The sequence below is a fragment of the Sparus aurata genome, chromosome 16, assembly GCF_900880675.1.
Source record: "Sparus aurata chromosome 16, fSpaAur1.1, whole genome shotgun sequence".
Classification (NCBI taxonomy): domain Eukaryota; kingdom Metazoa; phylum Chordata; class Actinopteri; order Spariformes; family Sparidae; genus Sparus; species Sparus aurata.
This window is the reverse complement of record NC_044202.1, coordinates 25,095,062-25,116,740: the sequence shown is the minus strand read 5'-3', so window position 1 is coordinate 25,116,740 and position 21,679 is coordinate 25,095,062. Positions and strand designations below refer to the sequence as shown.

Here is a 21,679-nt window from a genome sequence, read left to right as displayed (position 1 = left end):
CTAGCATCAGTAATCAACAGAACATTTTTCTGATTATTTGACCAGTGGTATTTTATTTTCATTTTTTTAATCAAACCGTTGATGAAAGATTAAAAAAAATCTAAATTCCACTTTGGTTCTGATGCAGTATGCAATCTGTAATCTGCAAAGCGGAAATGGAAGTATAAAGTAGCAGCAAATGAAAATACTCAAGAGAAGTACAAGTACCTTAAACTTGTGCTTAAGCACAGTACTGATACATTACATTCATCCCTGGTTTTAAGTACTTCTTTACCCAGACATGTCACTGGATGTCAGCTAATATTGTGAGCAACAGCTGAATATCCTGGATAAGTCTATTTGTTGCTGGCACAGTTATTACAAGGTAATATCTCCACAGTTACAGTCCTCAGCAGCTGAGAATGATATCAGATCAAATGATATATATAATCAAAATGGATGCAATGTCTGTTGAGGGCCATTTTTATTTAGCAGACTAACAGGGTGTTTAAGGAAGTTTGTTGAAGAACACAAAATACATTCAACTCTTTTCCACCCTTCGACATGGATGCTAGAGGTGAGCAGTCTGCTGTGTAAAGCTATTTTCTCAGTTTCTGAACTTTTAGAACATTTTCAGCTCACTGATAGATTGTAACCAAAATGAACAAGGAGAAAGAGGACATGCCGAAGTAGTTAATAGTTAGTGCGCATTACATGAGTATCCTTGTCTTCTGCGTGCACGTAGACAAAACCCATCTCTCTCCATCGCTCACACACACACACACACACAAACACACACCCAGACAAAGTTCTTCAGAGTCTGGCCTCGTCCCTCTCAGATGGCCCTTGGCAGGTTGTTGTCAGGATGGGAAGTAAGCCTCGCGGCCATCGCAGACATCCGTCTGCCCGCCTGCTTTCAGGCTATTACAGCCAGACATATGCACTCATTGAGCCATCATCTTCTCCACACACGCCCACGCTCACTCACACACTTGCATACGACGTACACGTCCAGACTCCCACCTACACTCTTGCACACACATCAGCAGACAAGGCAGGAGCAGAGGAGGTATGGGACTACCACTGTGATGAATGAAATACGCTAATGATGGATGGCTGCTTAGCCGGCAGCTGGCAGCACTCGTACATTAGACAACGCTTTGTAAATAAATAACTCCCTGCACACACATAAGCATACACACAAAAATGCACACACAAACAGTTCTCCCTGCGACTAATGTGTTTCCAGCCCAGGTCGAGGCTTCTAGCACTATAAGATGTGCGGTTTTTTGTGCGAGTGTGTGGGAGAGAAAAGCTGAGAAAAAGCAGTGTCTTCATATAGTGGGCTGTGCTACGTGAAGTGCATTTGTTTGCGAGGCTTGATATAACGAAGGAGGCGTGAAGGAGGAGTGCATTTTTGCCATATTTGCTTATACAATACACACAATTTCACAAAACATATTTATATGCCCAGGGTTCAATTCGGAAACATTATGCATCTGAATATTTTAGAAAGGCAATCTGGCATCAGATAGGGAGGAATCAATACTTCACAGACACAGGTCTTTAGAGAAATAATAACTGTAAAGTCTTTGTGTGCTTTGACTGTCAACATTCATTTTCTACAAGAAGATTGGTTCAAGGTTTTGTTTTTTAAGGTGTTCTAAATTGCTGATATCAGTGTTGGAATTAAATTTCGCTTTCATTTTCATCCCCACAGTGTACAGGCGTAAACACACAGAGCTGCAGTCAATTCAGTTGGAGCTGCAGAGTCCAGACTGCAAGCTCAGTAAGCTGCGGGCCTCCACCATCATGACCGACTACAACCCCAACTACTGCTTTGCCGGCAAGACAGCATCGGTCAACGACCTGAAGGAGGTGCCACGACGTAATATCTCCCTCACCAGGTAAATCATCAAAGTTCCACAGCCGACATCCTTGTTACTTCTGCAAGAGCTAACTCCTGGGACGTTGTAGTCATGTGTGAAAATCCGCATTGTTTGAACACAAAATGACTGACTCGAGGATAATTGTATCTGAAAAAAATCATGATAAATTGCACAGTTCACTGTAATTCTAATGCAGATCCATTGGTGCAAACTATTTAAATAGGGTGAGCTCATAAATACAGCATGGTCTGAGAAGAAGCAGTTTAAATAAAGCCTAAAATATTAAAGTGTAAAGTCTCACAGTGAATCGGTCTATTGCAGTGATCCCAGCGGCTGAGAAATGATTTTTGCAGGGCTCTGTTCAATTTTTAATGCATCTTTCATGTGTTTATAGTTCACCAGTTTATCATTCTGGCTCTTAATCTTCGTGAGAAATTCTTCTTGTGGACCCATGAATATTTTCCAGCATCCAGATTTATGCAAGTCATGAATCAAGTGAAATAGCTGCAAAGGGGGAAGATCAAGGCTATAATTTGGTGTCAAAGTTCACCATTCTACACTCTGACGCCTGCCACAGGATGTCACACGGAGGCAGTCATTCTGCCTCTGTGGGCTGAAAGGTTGGAGAACTACTAATTTAGAATACTGACTGGCATCCCTACAGAGCTGTTTCACAGAAATCACTTAAAGCTTTTTTTTCTTCACGGCTCTCGTTTTTTGCTCTCATTTTTTTGCCGAGTGCACATCTCCATCAGTGATCAGGCCTTGGACGCTGGTATATTAAGAACAACAGGATATTTCTGCTTCAATCCAGAAACCCAGGCTTTAACATTGCCCTTGTATGCTCCCCTGTATGAAAGCTTCAGCTGGCTAAAAAATGAATGTAATTATGAATAATAAATGTGTTTATGTGTTACCAGGGGTCTGGGTCACGGTGCTTTTGGTGAAGTCTATGAAGGGCTGGCAGTGGGGATACCAGGTGAACCAAGTCCACTGCACGTAGCTGTCAAGGTGAGCTCTCACACAGTTTTTAAATTCAAGTTTAATTCATTGAATCTGATCAGGGGTCTGTAAGCTAATTACACATCATCCACTTGTAATCTGTAATTCTTGCTCTCAGGACAGAAGATCATGAAGATGAACACAGGCAGTTTTTCTCAGTTATATTTCGCTATGCTCTGTTGTGGATGAGGCTTTAAAGCACAAACACTGTGGATCACTTCTTGAATACCTTGTGTTCAGTGTCAACATAATCACTACTGTACAGTATATACATCTTTGAACTATTCATTGCACTGAGATTTATTTTTGTATCCAAAACAGACCCTTCCTGAGGTCTGCTCTGAGCAGGATGAACTGGACTTCCTCATGGAGGCTCTGATCATCAGGTAAGAGCTACTTAGACAATGAATGCATCTTGGTTGGTGAGCTGGCATGGGATGTGCACATCCCACAACACAAAGGCTCTGCAGCGGGTGATTATTAAAACTGCCCAGTACATCATTGGTACCCATCTAAGGAGCATCAGTGATCTCGGTGAGATGTCTGCACAGAGTCCAAAAGATACAAAAAGACAACTCACACCGCAGCAGCAATCTGTTCCCCCTTCTGCCATCTGGCAAGTGATTCACCGTACCAGACTATGGAGCAGCTTCTCTCCTCAGTCTGTCAGACCCCTCAACTCCTCCTCCGCACTCCACCATAAAAATAAGTTTGTCTTTCATTAAAGGACTACAAATTGCATTTCAGTGTTTAACCCAGTGCTGTAGAGTGAAAAATGGCGAACAAAATTCTGTCTGTCAAACTAAGCCAACAAAGCCATTTCTGATACACTTTTCTTTTCCCTGTTGTGTTTCTGCCCCTGCAGTAAGTTCAGCCACCAGAACATTGTGCGTTGTATAGGAGTCAGTCTGCAGGCCATGCCCAGGTTCATTCTGCTGGAACTGATGACCGGAGGAGACCTCAAGTCTTTCCTGAGGGAGACCAGACCCCGGCTGGTGAGACACACCGCTGCATCATGCTCAAGTGCCCATTGTCATCGCAAAGTGCTTTACTTTTTTCTCACCTAACAATCACACTGTCCTTCTCATTGAGCCCCCGAATTGAGCACGCCATGATCCAAGTTCGACCGTCAGATGTGTGCTGCGTCTGTTTGTACAAATATGCCTCTGATATATTCACTAATATTTCATTCTGTCTCTTCTCTGTGTGATCAGGAACACCCATCCAGCCTGACCATGGTGGACCTTCTCAACGTGGCCAGAGACATCGCTAAGGGTTGCCAATATCTGGAGGAGAACCAATTTATACACAGGTAATTGGTCACCAGATGAACACACATTTTGCATATGAATATGCATAAACAACAGTGGTTTGGCATCAACAAATACAGTGCATGGTTATGAAAGGACCGATTGTTTTCTGTGGCCCTTTAATCCTCCTGCCTAAAGTGATCAGAGACAGAGGAAAAACAGACTGGGTACACATATACACATGGAATACAAATGTGTAAGGTAAAATATGGAAAGTCAGCGCGCACACGCTTCCTCACGTTCACTCGCTGACTCCTTCTCCGAGTTCGGAGCCGACTGCATCCGTCCAAGTGTAACATATGGACTATGCATGCCTTCTGCCTTGCATGTGATAGCAGAAAGGACAAGTGATGAGTTCAGCATCGAGGCAGGCAGATGGGGTTGCCGGCTTGCCTTTTTATGGTCTGTATCCACGGCACAAGTCAACAGAATGCCCCTTCCACTCGCATATTTACAGTGGCTGGTGAACCGGGGGGGATGTGACCAAAGAATTCTGAAATAATTTCTTTGGATCTGACTTGCAAAGAGAGTCCATGAGGAAGGTCAGGTACATGTCAAGATGGGAAAAGGTAAAAAGGAAAAAAAATGCTCGTAGCATCACATCAAAGCAATTAAAGTGCTTCCCTCTTTATTCATGTCTCTGACTACCTAGGAATTGGCCAATGACAAACGAGGCCTATTAAACCTTGTTTGCCCCAACGTGGCACAGTAAAGCCCCATCAATCCACCTAATGGTTGACTCCTCTCCGGATGCTCGTGGGCCCTTATACAGCCCGCTTTCCTGCCTTCAAACCTGCATTAAAATTCACCCTAACACTGTCCTTGAGGCTAATTTCAATTTTTATAGAGGTGTGTTTACTCAGGGTTGAATAAAGGGCAGATGAATGAGGACGGGTGGAGAAGTAGCTGCTCGTCAGAAAATGCAGCCTTCTTTCAAAGATTACGGGGATGGAAGATGAGCCGTACTGTGCTCCAACAGGTTAAATCACAGGGTTAATGCTGCCTGAGATCAACTTACTCGGGCTTTTGTGGTGTTTATATACTTTCCACTGTGGAGGTGTTTTTCTGTTTCTTTGGCCATTGTTAGTTTTCTCTAAAGCTACCCTTTTCTGCAAAATGCTTGGTACTCACATAGGAAACTGTAACCGCCTGAAAAACAGCAGAGTGCTGAGGAGAGTCAGGCAGTTTAATGCAACCTCAGGTGCTAAAGTAGACTAATAACACAGATTGTTCTCCAGGTGCTGCAGTGAAATGGGTCTTTAAGCTGCGGTTAAAATTGACTGTAAATAAGGTCAACAGTATGAGGCCAGTTAACATTGTTTTAATAACAGCCTGCTCTCACATCACCGTGCTGCATGTGCAATAGCACTGTGTCCTTCTCCTAAGCCCTCAGCAAGAAGTCGGTGGAAGCTACTGCTGCAGGCTCGTCCTTGCCAACAAGCAAAAGAGGATCATTTGCATGAATTCTTCCAAGCCATTAAACAACAACTGCTTGGATTTAACTACAGCACCTCATCAGAAAGAATCCTGTGAAGTGCGTGCGTGCGTGCGTGCGTGCGTGCGTACGTGCGTGCGTGCGTGCGTGCGTGTGTGCTCTCACATGCTGATTGTGGTCCTGTTATGATAGAAATCATTCGGACCTCCTGAACTAGCTCAGAAGCATCATAATGGATACAATGTTTTGTTGAACATGTTTTGCTGTAATACCAAAATTTAGGACATTTACTGTCTCTGTTTTTGGTTAACTGACACTCCTGAAGCAGCTTCAGTCCAAACTGGACTGGAATCTTTTTAGAGATAAACTGAAAAGCCCGCGACACAATGCTGTTCTTATTTCATACTAAATTATTTAATATCAAACTTGAAGAAGTACTATAATATAAATTGAATAGTTCAGAACACATCTGGCACACTGAAGTGGGCCAACCATGCATACTGTAGTCCCTGTCTTAAAAAGCCCTCTCTTTAAATCAGGCTGAACTACAACTTCATCCTCATTGTGTCATTTCACATCCAAGTTAATCAGAGTGTGGAGGCCAAACATCAACACAATGTCTTGCTGTCTACATGCTGGCAGAGCTTAGTGCTGCGGTTTGTATTGCCGCTACTTTTTCATTTCCAGCTCTTCCTGATCTCATGATCTAGTTTGAACACAGTGTCACATGATGTTATTTTGATGTTAAATTCTGGGTATTTGTTGGCCCGAGTGCACACTTGTCTAGAGTCTGATGAGTAGCAGTGTGCTCACAACGTCACTTCTTAAGATGTTAAGAAAGTCAGACGCCTCGGGAACAGAATAAAGAGTGCAAGCTCTATTTCCTTTTCCCCAGACAGGAGTGGAGCACGCTGTGTGAACTACTGTATATCCTCAAAGAGGAAGCAAGCCCATACAGTGCAAATATGAATTTTATGATTTTTCTCTTCTAACCCTCTCTGCCTGCATACACTGTGGAACATTTCAATCTTTTCTGTGGATGCACCATGTGGGCAGAGCTATAAAGGCATTGTAAGAAACTACAAACTCTACCAGCTTGCCCTAGGCAACGCGGTAGCTGAACCGCACTTCAGATCCAACAGGGGAGCGTCTGTAGGTGTTTCATACATGAAGCTGTCTTATATATGCAAATGTATGAAAAGCTTGTGAAACTACGTGAAACCAAGTGAAGATATGAGGCCTGAGCTGAGCTGTGTGAATGTCAAGTGTTCAGTATGCCTAACTCTTCTGAACCAGATACCCCCATATATCAGATATCACATCACTTATCACATTCATTTCCAAAAGTACATGCAGTGACCTGACAGTCTGTGTGTTTTTCTCATCTATCAGGGACATTGCTGCTCGCAATTGCCTACTGACCTGCAAAGGACCGGGCCGCGTGGCCAAGATTGGAGATTTCGGGATGGCTCGAGACATTTACAGGTGAGATTTTTTAGCACAGTTCACTGACTGATGTAAGACAGCAGGACATGTTGAGTTGAATTGTGTGCGTTCACACATTGGGGGGGGATTGCGAGAGATATATTTATTCCCACCCCTCTTAATCAAGAGTTCTTAATCACTGCATACAAAAACATCTGTATAAACAGCTCATTTGAGCATTATTTAATCTGTTAAGTTCACAGTTATAGTAAGTACCGGGCTTTCATTGCCTACCCTGGGAGAGTTCAAGTCTGTTGCACCTCTAAGAGTCATCAGGATTGGATGTAGTTTGGGTGAGTTGTTGTAAGAGTCTCCAGTAACAGACGAAAGCTTGCATCATGCCAGCCGACTTGTCCGGAGCCATCCTATGTTGTTTTGGGTAGTTTTGTTTTTTCGGCTACTCGTGCTGTTTAGGAGATCGCTGTAACCCTGACAGGAGGGTGAGAAGATAAAGACTAGAGTTTCATTTTTGTCCAAACTTATCCTTTAACTAAGACTAACTCCAATGATTTATTGATGGTGTTAGGGTATGAACACTTCTTCAAAGACAGGATGAGAAAAATCTAAATACAAGCCAAAGCTCAAACTGTTTCCTGAGCAGCAGTGAGTGAACACAGCTGAGAGAAAGCCTGATGCAGCGACAGAGACCATGTTAGTGTGGTTTCCTTTTTATTCCCTTTAGTATCATTTGGTATAAAGAAAAACTGGCCAGCCTGATAAGCATGATTGCTGAGTTCAGTTTTCTGCCATTAATTTGTTTCCTTTAACATAACATACAATAGAAGATATCATTCTAGAATGTCGAAGTTCAGCTGTGAAAGTGTTTTTATTCTCATCCACGCTGTCGTACTGTCGCTTTCTCTTAATCTACATCAGCTCGTCTGGAGCCCCAGTGGCATTTTATTATTCTTAGCTCCAACATTGTTATATAGCTACCACGGTTTCACGTGACACCATTTAAATGAATGCACAATCCAGCTGGGAAATCTCCAAAGTCTTTTCATCTGGTGAGAAATTAGAGCAGGGGACACATGTCACAGCTCCAGCTACATCGACGCAGCACTTTCGAATCATCTGATGGAAAGTCGCACGAGAGCACAAGAGCATCCGGCAAAGGCTGTTGCACAACACCCATGGGGAGCCACATTAGGAGCGCTTGATTTAATTGCTGATGTCAGGTTTTCAGGTACCTTGATGTGATTTTGTTTTTTCTCTCTCAGCCTGGAGCCGTGGTGCCGGTACCAGGATCTTTTTTTTTTATCATCATTGTTATTATTTTCACAGGGAGCGAGGGTTGTTTAGCACACAACGCAGCGAAGCCGTCGGTGTGTTATTTTTGCTGTTTCATGATGTGGCCCTCCTGCTATGTGACGAGGGACATGGGAGTCCTTCTGAGGCCTTCGCAGGGGACGGGTGTCACAGTGAGGGACCAGGGACGAGGCTTAATGTCAACTTTTTATATTCAGGGAGGGGAGCCACAGGCGTGCTGCCACGTGGTGTTACATGCACTTCCTCTCTCACACAGAAATTCACTCGCACACAGTCTCACGCGTGTGCTGGCTCACCGGCAATGCGGTGGTAAATAAAAAAATCTGGGTAAACAACAGCCGCCAGTCAGTCATCCTGCGGTGAAAAGCTGCCAGTATGAAGAGAAATTCATGGTGCTTTCAGAAGAGATTTGGTGTTTTGCCTTAAATGACCATATTCTCATAGGAACTGTTAACAATGGTGTATAGTGTGACTTTAGGTTGCCTGCCTGGTGCACGTACATGCACACACACACACACACACACACACACAGCACACAGAGGCAGAACAAAGACATTTAACTCAGAGAACAGACGCAAGTATTCGGCTCCCCATTGTGTCCTTCTATCTCGCTCTCCATTCAACTCAGTCTGTCTGATGCCTCTGTCCCTTAGACTTACTGTTTGCCTCTAATACTTCTCTATCTTCATTCTGCACACTGAATTGCACACGCAAGAAAAAAAGTGCACAAAACACATACACGCATAAAACACCTCTATTTGTGCTATAGATTTCCTGGGACTGTATTTAAGCCTCCCTAATCTGCAGCTCAGCTTTTAGTCTGTGTTGGTGGTGTTAGCAGTAGTAATAAATATGTCCATAAACCCCCCTGCTAAGAAAAAAAAGAGGTCGATCCACTGATAGGGGGATTATCGGTCTTACGCTCTACAGTTTACAATCCCCCAATCTTTTCAAAACATTCCAGCATTTTTCTAATGGGAAGATAACGGACTGAATGTTTCATGTGGTCACGTCATCCTTTGTTAAAGATGCGTTTCACCTGCTGAGGTCAGAAAAAGGCAGTGCCTGTGAATATATTCTAACAGAAAATCTATGTGAGACTGTGGCAGCCTGGTCTGTGCACTCCTTATCACTGATATCAGAACAACAAACGCAGGATTCACAGAGCCCCCGCTGCCGCAGCTGTTTGATCTAATTGCCTCTTTCGATGCCAGTCTGCTTCCCTCAATATTTGCTTTATTGGGACAGACAGGAAAATTAGAGGGATACGGGGAAAGAGGGGCTCAGTAGACAACTGTAGCAGGTTTCAGTCCTCTAATTGTAGGCTTACAAATGGGGGAGGTAACTGATTCCCAAACAGTGAATTGATGGTGTTATTCTAAATGATAGATTAAGGCGCTGGGTGGAGATGTGTGTGACCACACTGCAGTGGTTTCTTAGCTTATCTGTCAAGCAGACGGACTAAACTAGTGATTGTTTTCTCTGCTTTATTGAATAAGAGTAATTTTCTTCCGGGCTATCGTCTTATGCCAATAGTTTGCTAAGTATGTGTTTCCCTTTGAGCCATGTTATCTGACAGCACATCATCTATATTCACCTCTGCTTACTGCTCCCCAGGAGATGCACAGCTGTAGCTCTGAGCTTGACCAAATAATGAGCCCTGGCCCGAGTTATTTGCCTCAAGTCGATACTGTAGGAAACGCAGTTGTCTGTTATTCTTGCAACCTTAAAGTTTGAATTTCCAGTGTAGTAAATGTTAAACCAACAACACTGTTTGATCAAGTGACAGATACTGTAAAATCGTTTTGTTGTTCACCTGGTTTCGTCAAGAAGGTGAGGCTCAGATCAGACTGTACATTAACTCAGAACTGGACATAAGTACAATTTTAGGCAATTATACTGCACTTTATTTGAGTACCTCTGTTTTCTGATCTGCTTGATCTTCTTCGGCAGTACAATTCAGAGGAACCTACATTACCTGACAACTCTAGTTACTTGGCATATTTATTTTGATTATACAAAATCCTATTGACAAATAAATGAGGCTGTAATATTATACACTACGTTATTATAAAGAGGGAAACTACCCAGCAGATCAACCATATAATGTGTCCTAGTTAAACAACCAACAACAATAAAGTGATGAACAGACTAGTCCATCAATAATAATAAGTAATATATGACATTATATATATTTCTGAAATATTAAACTCTGTATAATGAGTATTTTTACTTTTATACTTAAAGTATATTTTTTACTGTAATTGTAAACACTTACATGCGTGACTTTGACTCATTGCAGAGTATTTCTTGTAATGTGTCTTCTTCTTCTTCTTCTTCTTCTTCTTCTTCTTCTTCTTCTTCTTCTTCTTCTTCTTCTTCTTGTCATCCCATTTTTTATCCAAGCTGCAACTGTCTGTTTTATCCTTTGCTACCCTTTTTTGATGTTTGCCATTCGGTTCATTTCTCTGTATTTTTTTTTATTCTATTTGTCCAGGGAACACCCACTGAGCACGACGCTCTTTTCTCATCTTGCTTCACATTCCCACCTGGGAGCTGCCCACTGTAATTACAGTCCTTTCCTGCGTAGCCATGTCCAGCTCCTGCAGAGAAGTTGGTGTTTCGCTTACTTTCCCAAAGGCAGAAAGAAAGAAAGTGTTACTGCTACTCTGTCACTTTCCCAGGAATCTGAACTGGCAACCTTCCAGTCACTAATGTGTCTGCAGGCTATTGCAGTCCTATTTATCGTAAAGCACATGCCTTGTTTACTGCTAGAGAGAAAAAAGTGTCATATTTATGACAAAATCACTTGGGGCGAACAGATTTACTCTGCAGTGGTGAACGATGCCAAAGAGATGTTTTTCCCAGCCGAACACAGCTGACACCACTTAACTCGGATCTTGATGTGCGTCCATTTTTCCACGCGGACAGCATGGCGGCCATGTGCCTCGAGCAGGGTGAGATGAACCAGGCAGTGACCTCTATCAGCGCCCACAATCAGATAAGGCACTCGTCAGATCTTTTCTCTACCGACGGCAAACACCAGACAGCATTAAAAATGGCTGAGACGAGGCTCGACCTGGCAAAACATCTCCGTCGTTCCTCTCCTAAGATAAGGAGTTCTTAGAGGGTCTCTCACACCAAACGTGTTAGGACGCTGACAATGTGATTGGATCAGAGTGCTGATAAAACCACTGACAAACAGAGAACTAATTGCCAAATGTTTGAATGTATTTGATTTTTTTTTCCTGCCTCTGCTTTCATGTGCAGTGGTGTTGCCATGGGGACTACAATGCTGGTGGTCATTGTACAACGCTTCCTGTTTTTATTAATAATAGTTGAACAAAAACCAGTATTACTATTATCAGATGCAGTAATACATGCTACTATTGAAAATCAGCAAGCGGTCTGTGACAGCTACTGTTGCTTTTTAAAAGCCTTGTTCTCGCCTACAAGCAAAAGCAAATCATTTGCATGAATTCTTCCTGGTCATTAAACCAGGACTACTCGGATTTAGCTGCAACACCTAATGAGAAAGTGTGTGTGTGTGTGTGTGTGTGTGTGTGTGTGTGTGTGTGTGTGTGTGTGTGTGTGTGTAGGGCAAGTTATTACAGGAAGGGGGGGCGTGCCATGCTGCCGGTGAAGTGGATGCCACCTGAAGCCTTCATGGAGGGCATCTTCACATCTAAAACGGACACGTGGTGAGAATCCGTCCCCGCCTCAGCTCGCCCCCTCTGTGACTTCTCCTCCTATATTTCAAACTCGTATGCCTGCTGTCACAACCTGCCTGCTTTCTCCCTTCTGTCCTTCAGCCACTTTGATCCCCAGCAACGCGTTTTCTATTCCCGGTCTCGTCGCCGTCTCGTTCTTTGTCCTTTACAGCCCCAGCTCTGATGATGCTTATAATTTGTGACTTGACTGTTCTCGGTCCAGCCGCCTGTAACTGCCCTCTCATCATCCGCCTTTCTCAGGTCGTTTGGGGTTCTGCTGTGGGAGATTTTCTCACTGGGCTACATGCCGTATCCAAGTCGCAGTAACCAGGAGGTACTGGAGTTTGTAACCAACGGTGGAAGGATGGACCCGCCTAAAAACTGCCCTGGGCCTGTGTAAGTGTAGAATCGGACACACGCTCGTAATATGAACTGAAAAATTATATAGAAAAGAAAAAAAAAACAAAAAAACACACACATCACCAGTTTTCTTTCATGTTTGCCTCCCAATTTGGAAGAAGTCACTTGGAGCTGATAGAGAGCTTAAAAATCATTTCCATGTCACTCCAGATTTTTCACTCACTTTTCTGGCCACCTCTCATGCTATCTCTATATTAATACTTATATTGGCAGACACACACACTCACACATTTTCCCTCTCCAGCCACACTCTCTTGATTCCGCAGTTTTATCCTTCGCTCTGCCACAGCGTTGCGGAGTACTCTTTGTTTACATCCACCTTTAGCAAATGACCTTACGCGCTGCTTGTGAAAAGACATACACAAGGCCCTGCAGTGTTCTTTGTTCGTCAGTCTCACAATAGGATTCCTTGATTAATGAAAGCAGCAGCTGCAGTCGGAATCAGCTCAGCAATTATAACCGCATCTCGGAATTGAACTTCACTGTTAGTTTCTCCTGTTGTCTGCCTCAGCCATTTAAGACAATCATTCAAACCAGTGGGAGATTACACTTTCATTCTGCCCCAAGCAATCAGAACAAATATGAAAAGTGTTTTGTCAAAAGAGATCAGCCCGGCTTTCCTGTTTCCTGTTTGTTGTCTCTGCATGGACATCTGCATGGAGTGCCAGGAAATGTTTTCATTAGCCTCAGGGTTTTCTGCTCTTGTGTGTCTCCCCATTCATTTGTAACTTTAGGTACCGTATAATGACTCAGAGTTGGCAGCATCAACCTGAGGACAGGCCCAACTTCTCAACCATCCTGGAGAGAATCGACTACTGCTTACAGGTAACTAACACAGCACACTGTGGGTCTGTGACTGAGATGTAAACGAATGAAAAATGAATTAGGGCTGGGTGATAAAAAAAAAAAAAGTAAACTGTCCTAACAAAAATATATCTGATCTCTTGACCCCATTGCAGGACCCTGATGTGGTGACCGTGCCCCTGCCTATAGAGTATGGACCCGTCCCTGAAGAGGAGGAGCGTGTGCCCATGCGCCCTGATGACCCCTCTGCTCCAACCGTGCTGGTGAATGCCCAGGTGCCTGATGGGGAGGCTCCACAGCCGCCTCCATCCTATCCTTCGGAGGAGAGTCGGAGAGGTGGGGAGCACACTGTCGTGACCAGCACAGCATCGGAGGCCAAAGCACAGATGCCAGCTCAGCCCCAACCATACCTCCACCAGCACCAGCAGCCTCACACACAGACCTCCATCACCATGACAACAACTAACACAGTCACCTCCACGGCCACCTCCACACTCACTGCCAAGGGACCTCATGTCACCACCCAGCCCAACCCTGAAGGGGGCCACATCAACCTGGCGTTCACCCAGGGCCACCCGCCAGAGAAGGAGGGCCACAACGGGAAGAGCACCAGCCTCTGGAACCCGACGTACGGCTCGTGGTTCCTACAGCAGAGGAAGCAGCAGCAGCAGCAGCAGCAGCAGCAGAGGCAGGTGGGGGTGGGGGGAGCAGGAGGGAGCAGTGGCAGGGTGCCCGGGGAGGGGCAGGAGCACGTGGGCCGGACTGTGGCTGAGGTGGCAGGAGCGCTGGGCCTCCAGCACCAGCACCAGCACAAGCAGTTCCAGCATCAGCTCCAGCAGCAGCACCAACTCCAGCTGCTGCACCATCAGCAGCAGCAGCAGGGTCTTTGCAGACCTCTGTTACCCCCACCACCACCTCCTGCTGCTCAGTCCCCTCTGCTTTTAGATTCAGCCGCATTGCCCCCAGTTCCCCTCTACAGACTGAGACGATTCCCCTGTGGGAACATCGGCTACGGCTACCAGGAGCAAGGCATGCCACTGGAGGCCGCCCACGGTAACCCCAACCCCCCTCCCCCACCCCCTCTACCCCAGCAGGGCACCTCCATGCCCTCCTCAGCTGCCCACCAGAGAGGGCCCCCTATTCCCACATCAGTGTCACTGGGTCGGTCAGTTCTGTCCGAGGACAGCCGTCCACTGCTGGTCACCATGGGAACAGTACAGGACCCCAGGCTGCCCAGGATGGAGGGCCACAACGCCACCGTGCTTTAGCCCACACACCTGCACCGCTGGTCTTTATTTCCGGCCCTGTCTGCGGAGACTGTGTTCAGGACACATAGCAGGAAACACTGTGTCAGGACAGAAACCGTTTTACACCACCCCCACCGTCCCACCATTTTGGTTTCTTCCTCCAGTTCGGTAAGAACCCATCTCACTGAAACACAGCTGGATGAGTCCATCAGGCTTTTCCCATGAGAACCCTGGAGGTGTGGTAAAATCCCCAATGGATGCTCAAGCACATCAGAAAACTAAAAAAAGCTTTGGGAGGCAAAATGCAGAGTAAAGACTAATTTTAAGAGTTTAAAAGATGTATTTTTTCAACGCTGGAGGGATCATGACTGAGTGAGAATACTGAGAAATGATCAGACAGAGAGATAAGGGCACACAGTGGTGTGTTCACTGACAGCTGATGACGTCTCTTGTCTACGAGGAGGGACTATGGGGAGGATTCAAATCTCTATATTTTGCCAGACTGTCAGTCACAAACTTTGGTGACCCGTTTGACTGCAACAACTGCACAGTTGTCTTCAGCTGCCAGCTACATGCGTCAGTTCTACTGCAGAATCCGCACACAGCTCCTGATCCACATCCTTTTGGAAAACAACAGTGCGGTACATGACTTGTATCAGACTATTTTTCAGGAGTATCACAGAATTGGACGCTGGATTACCAGAGACGTTTATACAAAAAAAATACTGGGAAAATGTGTTTGTTGGTGTTTGCTTGCCTGCTTGTTTATTTATTCATTTGTTTATTTATTATTTGGAAGTGGCTCTATAAATTATTCATGATCACGCTTCAAATCCAAACAAATTCATTTTGCATCAGCTGAGGTTTGTGTTAAACTGCAGGAATTTACTTAGGTTATATGGTAAGCGCAAAAAAAAGGAGAGACTGACAATCCACCCAAAAAAAATCAACTTTAAATATCCGCAGTGGGTTAAAATCACTGATATAGGAAATGAGCTGCGTCCTTCACAATGGCCTCTAAGGTGGAGAGACATAGAGCACTGCAGCAGGTTTGACAAAAGAATGGAAGAGATTAAAGACAAGCCAGCCTCAGCAACATTTCAGAGTTCAGCTTTTTACTATTGCTGAAGATTTGTAACAAGTCGTTGCCTCTGGTACTATTGAAATCACTGCTCTCCTTTTGTTAACAACTTTATGCTGTTGAAAGAGTGCTTTGAGACAGTGGAGCTGAGGCCTTTCTTTACTTACAGCTTTTTCAGTAACCCATTATTAATTCATTTCTTGTTAAAGTTTCTATCCCTTTTTTTTTTTCATCTGGATATAGAAACATAGTGGATATTGCTGAATCAATCTTAACCTTCAAATTGCTATCTCGAAGCACTCTACGTTCCTAAATTTGCATATTTTATCTTTTCTATTATAGGATGAGTGTTGTGGAATACAAATGAGTCTGAGTGAAAAGTTTGAATACAAACGGATTTTGCTCTACGTGTGAACGAACGACCAGTTTGAGTCTTACTCTGCTCACTTACACACACAAGGTGTTGACTCGCGTCCGTGTTCAAAGTCTGCTTTTTTTTTTAAGTTTAAGGACAGTAACATACAGTATATCTATCAGATGATGCCATTGCCGCGGCGGTGTTGATATTTAGGTGAATGACGACGATGTGTGTCAGTTTTTCGATGCTTTTGCTTGACTGTATTTGGCAATCCTGTCAGTCCCTCTGCTCTAAAGCACTGATGAGCTGCCATGTGTGTCGTGACGCTCCGTGACTGATGAAGACAAATGCATTCCTGTAGGCCAAGTCAATGAGCAAGTTAAATATTGACCAATGAAAAGTATTTTGCTTTGTCTCCAGTACCTGTGTTCGACGCATTCATTCTGTGTTCCCCTCACGGCTCATCTCCATCGTTTGATGTAAAAAGACGAACTGAACTGCACCTGTAAATGTTGTAATTACAAAGTATTGTTCTATGGCTCTGGTAAAAGCTGTAAATTGCCCTTCAAAAGACATTCGCCAAAATTAATAAATTACTATATAATAACTGTTTTGTGGTTGTCTGTCTCATGCATGGCCAGTTTAATGTGATTAACTCAAGTTGGCCTGTTTATTACATTTTATTTGGGCGATTGCTTTTATATTTTCCACTCTCTGTCGCCGTGTTGAGAGAATGGGGATCGGATTTCCATGTCATTTATGAAAATTATCAGCGTTAACGCACTCCTCTGGACACAACGCCCGCTCTGACATAACTTCACACCAAGCTTACAGCAAAGGCTTCCACAATTCCACCTGATACTCTCAGATAGCAAGTATGTTACGTCTGTTTCACTGTTTCCCAGCAGAGAACCAGGGACAGTTTCACTGACGTCACGTTGGTCTGGCAGAGGTCTGCTGGATTAAGCACTAACCGTCGCCAATGTGAGATATCATAGGTAACGAAACAACAGCAGAGGGAAACTTGAGGGAGTTATTTGAGGTTGATGAAGAAACTGAGCGCATGAAAAAAGACACGTTTCCAATTCTGAATATGAAAGTCACAAAACCTGGCAAGCTAACACTGGTGATGTTCTTCATTCTAAAGCTGTGACAGCAAGTTTACTGAAACTGTTGGAGCAAGATCCAATCTTTAGTTTAGGACATGGAGTCTGACAGCAGTGGCTTTACATGTTACTGGCAGCTTAATTGTTGACACAAAGTGCTACTGGTGAAAGCTCGGCAGTAAAGGACTTGAGAGGTGAGGCTCATTAAAACATCAAGCACCAGCAAAATTCACACTTTACCATGATGTAATTTCAGATCAGTCAAGTTTCAGCGTGTCGTTTAGATCCATCAGCCGCCACACAAAATCCAATCAGCAGACAGCTGCGGGATAATTGAAAAGGGAAACAATGGCATCCTCAAATTGGCTCATTTGCACTTTTACATTCCTAATGGACTAATGACTAATTCATTCATAGCAAAAAAAAAATAAGGGCACACTTTTTACAGACTCGGTCTGTTACAAATGAAACACAAACAGAAAATGTGTTTGATTATAGAGCAGGACTGCATGAAAAGCAGCTCTACTCATCATTAGTGACCTGGACCTCTGCTATCTATTCTTTTGGGCGGAAAATTCATCCATGATATAAAGAGGTTCTCAGAAAAGAAAAAAAAATGAAGGACGTACCACCTGATAAAGAAACTAATCCTGCTGATTTAGCTTGTCAGAAACTCCATTGACATGCTGATAACACTGAAAAGAAAAATGTTCCACCAAGTTACAGACACATAGTTCATCACATCAAACCCTTCACAGGCATTACCTCAGGTACTCTGTGTGAAAGTGTTTTATTTTGACATCCTCAGACATTATTTAACTCTATCACCTATATTTACTTTTTTTTTATACAACTTCTGTTGTGCTGCAGCTTCTCAAACTGCAGATAGGTTCTGTCTCCTGTTAGTAGTAGAAGCATATTGCGCTCTAAGCTTCTATAAGTGGATATTTTTGCCCCAGTCAGCTGTCCCAGGTCACTGTCACAAATCAACATGACTAGTCAAAAGGGAACACTGTCAATAGAATATTCATGAAAAATCCATATTAGGGATGACAGCCCCAAAATTAAAATGTACAGAGCATGCATAGTGTCTTGGTCAACAATTTTTACTATCTACAAACAGGTCCAGATGTTTTATCTTATTACACAGACTTCACTCTGTAATCAAGATGACTGTATTCCTCCGGACATGACACCCAGCTGAGGACTGCAACCTACAGGGGTGGAAGCAGCTTTACAGATCACCAACACCAGCAACACCGATCACGTACTGAGCCTTTCATATCTGTTTCTTAATTTTTCTCTTTGTCTTACGGTCCCAGAGAGTTAAGACTAGTTTTTAGTCTCTCAATAAAGAGCTGATTTGAATGTATTGCCTAGTCTCTGTAGTGTGATAGATGAGACTCTTATGTTAGATACTATGCCACGCTCTACAGCAGGTTTCACTCGGTTTGTGTCTTAATACTCTGGAGATTATTGTTTACTACTGAGTTTGTTCAATTTCTCATGTGCTGTCATCAGTTCTCTCAAAACTGTTTGTGTCTCGGCTCAGAGAGAGACCTAACGTCTTTAAGAGAGTGTAGGAGAGCTGGAAATGGGAAACAAAAGGTCAAGAAGAGTACAAGCCTCTATGGACGCCACTGAGAAAGTCAAGCGGTGCTTATAAAGATGCCGGACTGGTTTTCGCTCAAGCTCGGTCTGACATAAGTTCCAAGAAGCGTGGCAATCCACGAATTATGTTTCCAGATGACAGACCGAGACCATTTTCACTGCTGCCACAAACCCTTACACCAGACGTCACACCCAAACCTGCACACACACTGAAACCTGTCACTCTGCCCGAGCGCCACTGTTTATAGAAGAATTTCTGTTGGTGTCATGCCAATAGTAAGTGTATTGTTCTTTAAACTAGCTCCTCTTAGTTTACCCCTGCTTGTTAAAGCAACAGCGAACCACTTAACAGAGGAGCCAAACTCAACAATGTATTTAACAAATCAAACACAAGTGCTGAATACTCAGCTGCAGGCGGGAGCAGGAAGACAGACAGCTCACTCACGACATCATCGCAGATAAGAAATACTGGTACTGATACATTTATTCTTTAAGCTCAGATGTGTGATTATTATATATGAGCAGGGGTCTTAAACTAATAGACAATTAGGCCCCCCACCCTTTAGAATTTATTGTTACTTCCAACTCACAAATACATTATTGATTTTTACCCAGTCTTTTATTTCAGACTAATCGTTTCATTTTCTAGCACGATTGCAGCAACTGAGCATAAAATGATTCGCTAATTCACATTTAAAGTGAAATGTGAGTATTTTTCAACCTGGTCTCATAATTGTGGCTGTTCTGTGGGTCATTATCACTTTGCACCTCGGCTAATGAGATACGAGAGAAACCTAGCCTCGCTCCACTCTGCAGTTTGCAGAAATGGCTAATCATGGGCCTTATAACTCAAGAGAGAAGAGTTGTAAGTGATTTTTGCAAAAATCATGCTTGTGGAAATGTAGGAGGCTTTGGCCTTGATATATGATGTTTTGCCAAAGTTGCTTTTTCTGGAATCTCTGAAGTGGAGACAGTGAGTGCACAGTTACTGTGACTCATGGCCTAAATGGCTACAGAAGAATACAACCCTGTGTGAAAAATACCAGGATTTTCCTTTGAAAGCTGAACCAAACTGGGCAACATAAAATATCTAAGCTAAGACTAACAGCTCTCTGATTTAGTGCAGCGCTCCTGACACCAAAATGCCTCCCTAACCTAAAATAAATGCTGACCTGGAGGACCATGATTACATTTTTACTCTCTTTTATTTGACAGTCGACAGTGTAGAGAGACAGGAAACATGTGGAGAGAGAGGGACATGAACAAAGGGAACAAAGGCTGTGATGGAACCAAGGACATTTCCATTTATCTGAAATGTGCTTTAACCATTAGGCTGCTGGGGCACTAAAAATGGAACTCCACCAATTGTAGTCATATACAGTAAGTGTGTTAACATGCCTTGAGGGGTACTACTGCATGTGTAATCTGATGAACTGCTTCCAGTGATGTCACTCAGTGGCTGGGTTGCATTGTGGGTAATGTAGGCATCAGGTTTGAAATTAGTCTACCATCTATCTGTTATGGACAGCTTGAAAACAAATGATCAAAATCGATACAGCAGAACCAGTGACGATGCCTGTTTTACTGTTTTACATTCTTCTTAATTTTTCAAAAAATGGCGCCTACATTGCCCACAATGCAACTTAACCACAGAGTGACATCAATCACTGGAAACAATTCATCTGATTATGTTCAGCTTCCTCTGGAGCCACATAACACTTTCCACCGCTGTGCCAAACAGATTAAGCCTCAAGCCACATTACTCTGCTAAACATTCGGAGCAGTGCACTGGAGGATGGAGGAGACGAGAGGGCAAGACGGAACACTGGAGTTCATTTTTCTCACAGTAGGATAGAACAAGCTGGTCAGTGGTCCCCTGGTAGTTCGAGGTGAACACCCTGTGATTAAAGGCTGCCGGCATCTTAGCATGAAGTAGAGTTCAGATTTTAGAGATTCTGTTAATAATTAACATAATAATAATAATTTCAAGTCAATATTCTTTGTCAAATCATTACAGTCCACTTTGGTGCAGTAGTGGTGTAATAAGCAGGATTTGCTACATTGAGCTGGTCATTATTGCACATAAGCCGTGACAGGGTGAATGGGGACCCCAGAAGGATTATCCCTGTATTGTAAACATGTCTAAATGTAGAGGCTTGTGCAGCTGCCAGCACATATTTGCTAGCGATAGCAAACTGTATTCCTTGGGTGCCAGCTGTGCCAGCGCGGCTCTCCATCATGTTAAAAAGCAGGCTGGAGTCTGGCTTCATAGACTCACGGAGATCATTCGTCTCCCATCGGGGATCAGCTCCAAATTGCTGACGGTGCAACTAAGCACTTACCACACTGTGATACAGTATGTCTGAGCTGTGTTTCAGGTTTAGCCTTTATCTTACTTTGTACTACTGATAAAAAAAAAATCTATTTAAATCCAAGGTACAGAGGTTTGGAGTCAAACTGCAGAATAGTGTCACAGGTTTGAATCATTTTTTCAAAAGCTGCTTCAAGTTTAAGAGATCATAGCATTTGTCCGGCTATGATTTTCAAAACAACAGAATCAGCATGCAGAGCGTCTGAGTTCAGGAGCGTCACTGTGTTCCACCAGAGCCCTCTGAATGTCAAATAATCAAATACAGGGACACACTATGTAAAGGGTCACTGTGATAATGAATAAAATAGCGTTAAGTGTGAGTCATGCATTCAGTGGCCACTTTATTAGGTACACATGTGCAATCTAATGAAAAAAACTTTTTTGAGACCCCTCTCATCTTAATGTTGAATGGCACAACACCACCTTTGAAAGGTCCTGTTAGTAAGAAAAGTTCATTTTTGAGCCTATATTCCAACTCCTCAAGTACTGACACTTGTGGATCGCAGGTCATGTCGGCCACCATCCTAAAGCTTTGAGTTCGCAGAGGACTCTGACTCAGACATGACCTCAGGGATTCAGACTGCAGACTATCATTGGCAGCT

At 43.6% G+C, this 21,679-nt stretch overlaps 1 protein-coding gene across 2 annotated transcripts in view; it reads left to right on the top strand.

Annotated features, from left to right (window-relative positions):
- alk (ALK receptor tyrosine kinase) overlaps positions 1–16,596 on the top strand; it is a 352,676-nt gene extending 336,080 nt beyond the window's left edge. For both annotated transcript variants that reach the window (XM_030391467.1, XM_030391468.1), the window contains exons 20-29: positions 1,700–1,886; positions 2,789–2,879; positions 3,192–3,256; positions 3,736–3,865; positions 4,085–4,182; positions 7,008–7,100; positions 11,969–12,070; positions 12,341–12,475; positions 13,234–13,324; positions 13,459–16,596. In XM_030391467.1, coding sequence (XP_030247327.1) covers positions 1,700–1,886; positions 2,789–2,879; positions 3,192–3,256; positions 3,736–3,865; positions 4,085–4,182; positions 7,008–7,100; positions 11,969–12,070; positions 12,341–12,475; positions 13,234–13,324; positions 13,459–14,571 — 2,105 coding nt within the window. In that variant the 3' untranslated portion in view covers positions 14,572–16,596. The remainder of the gene's footprint in view (positions 1–1,699; positions 1,887–2,788; positions 2,880–3,191; positions 3,257–3,735; positions 3,866–4,084; positions 4,183–7,007; positions 7,101–11,968; positions 12,071–12,340; positions 12,476–13,233; positions 13,325–13,458) is intronic.
- Positions 16,597–21,679: the final 5,083 nt, after the last annotated feature.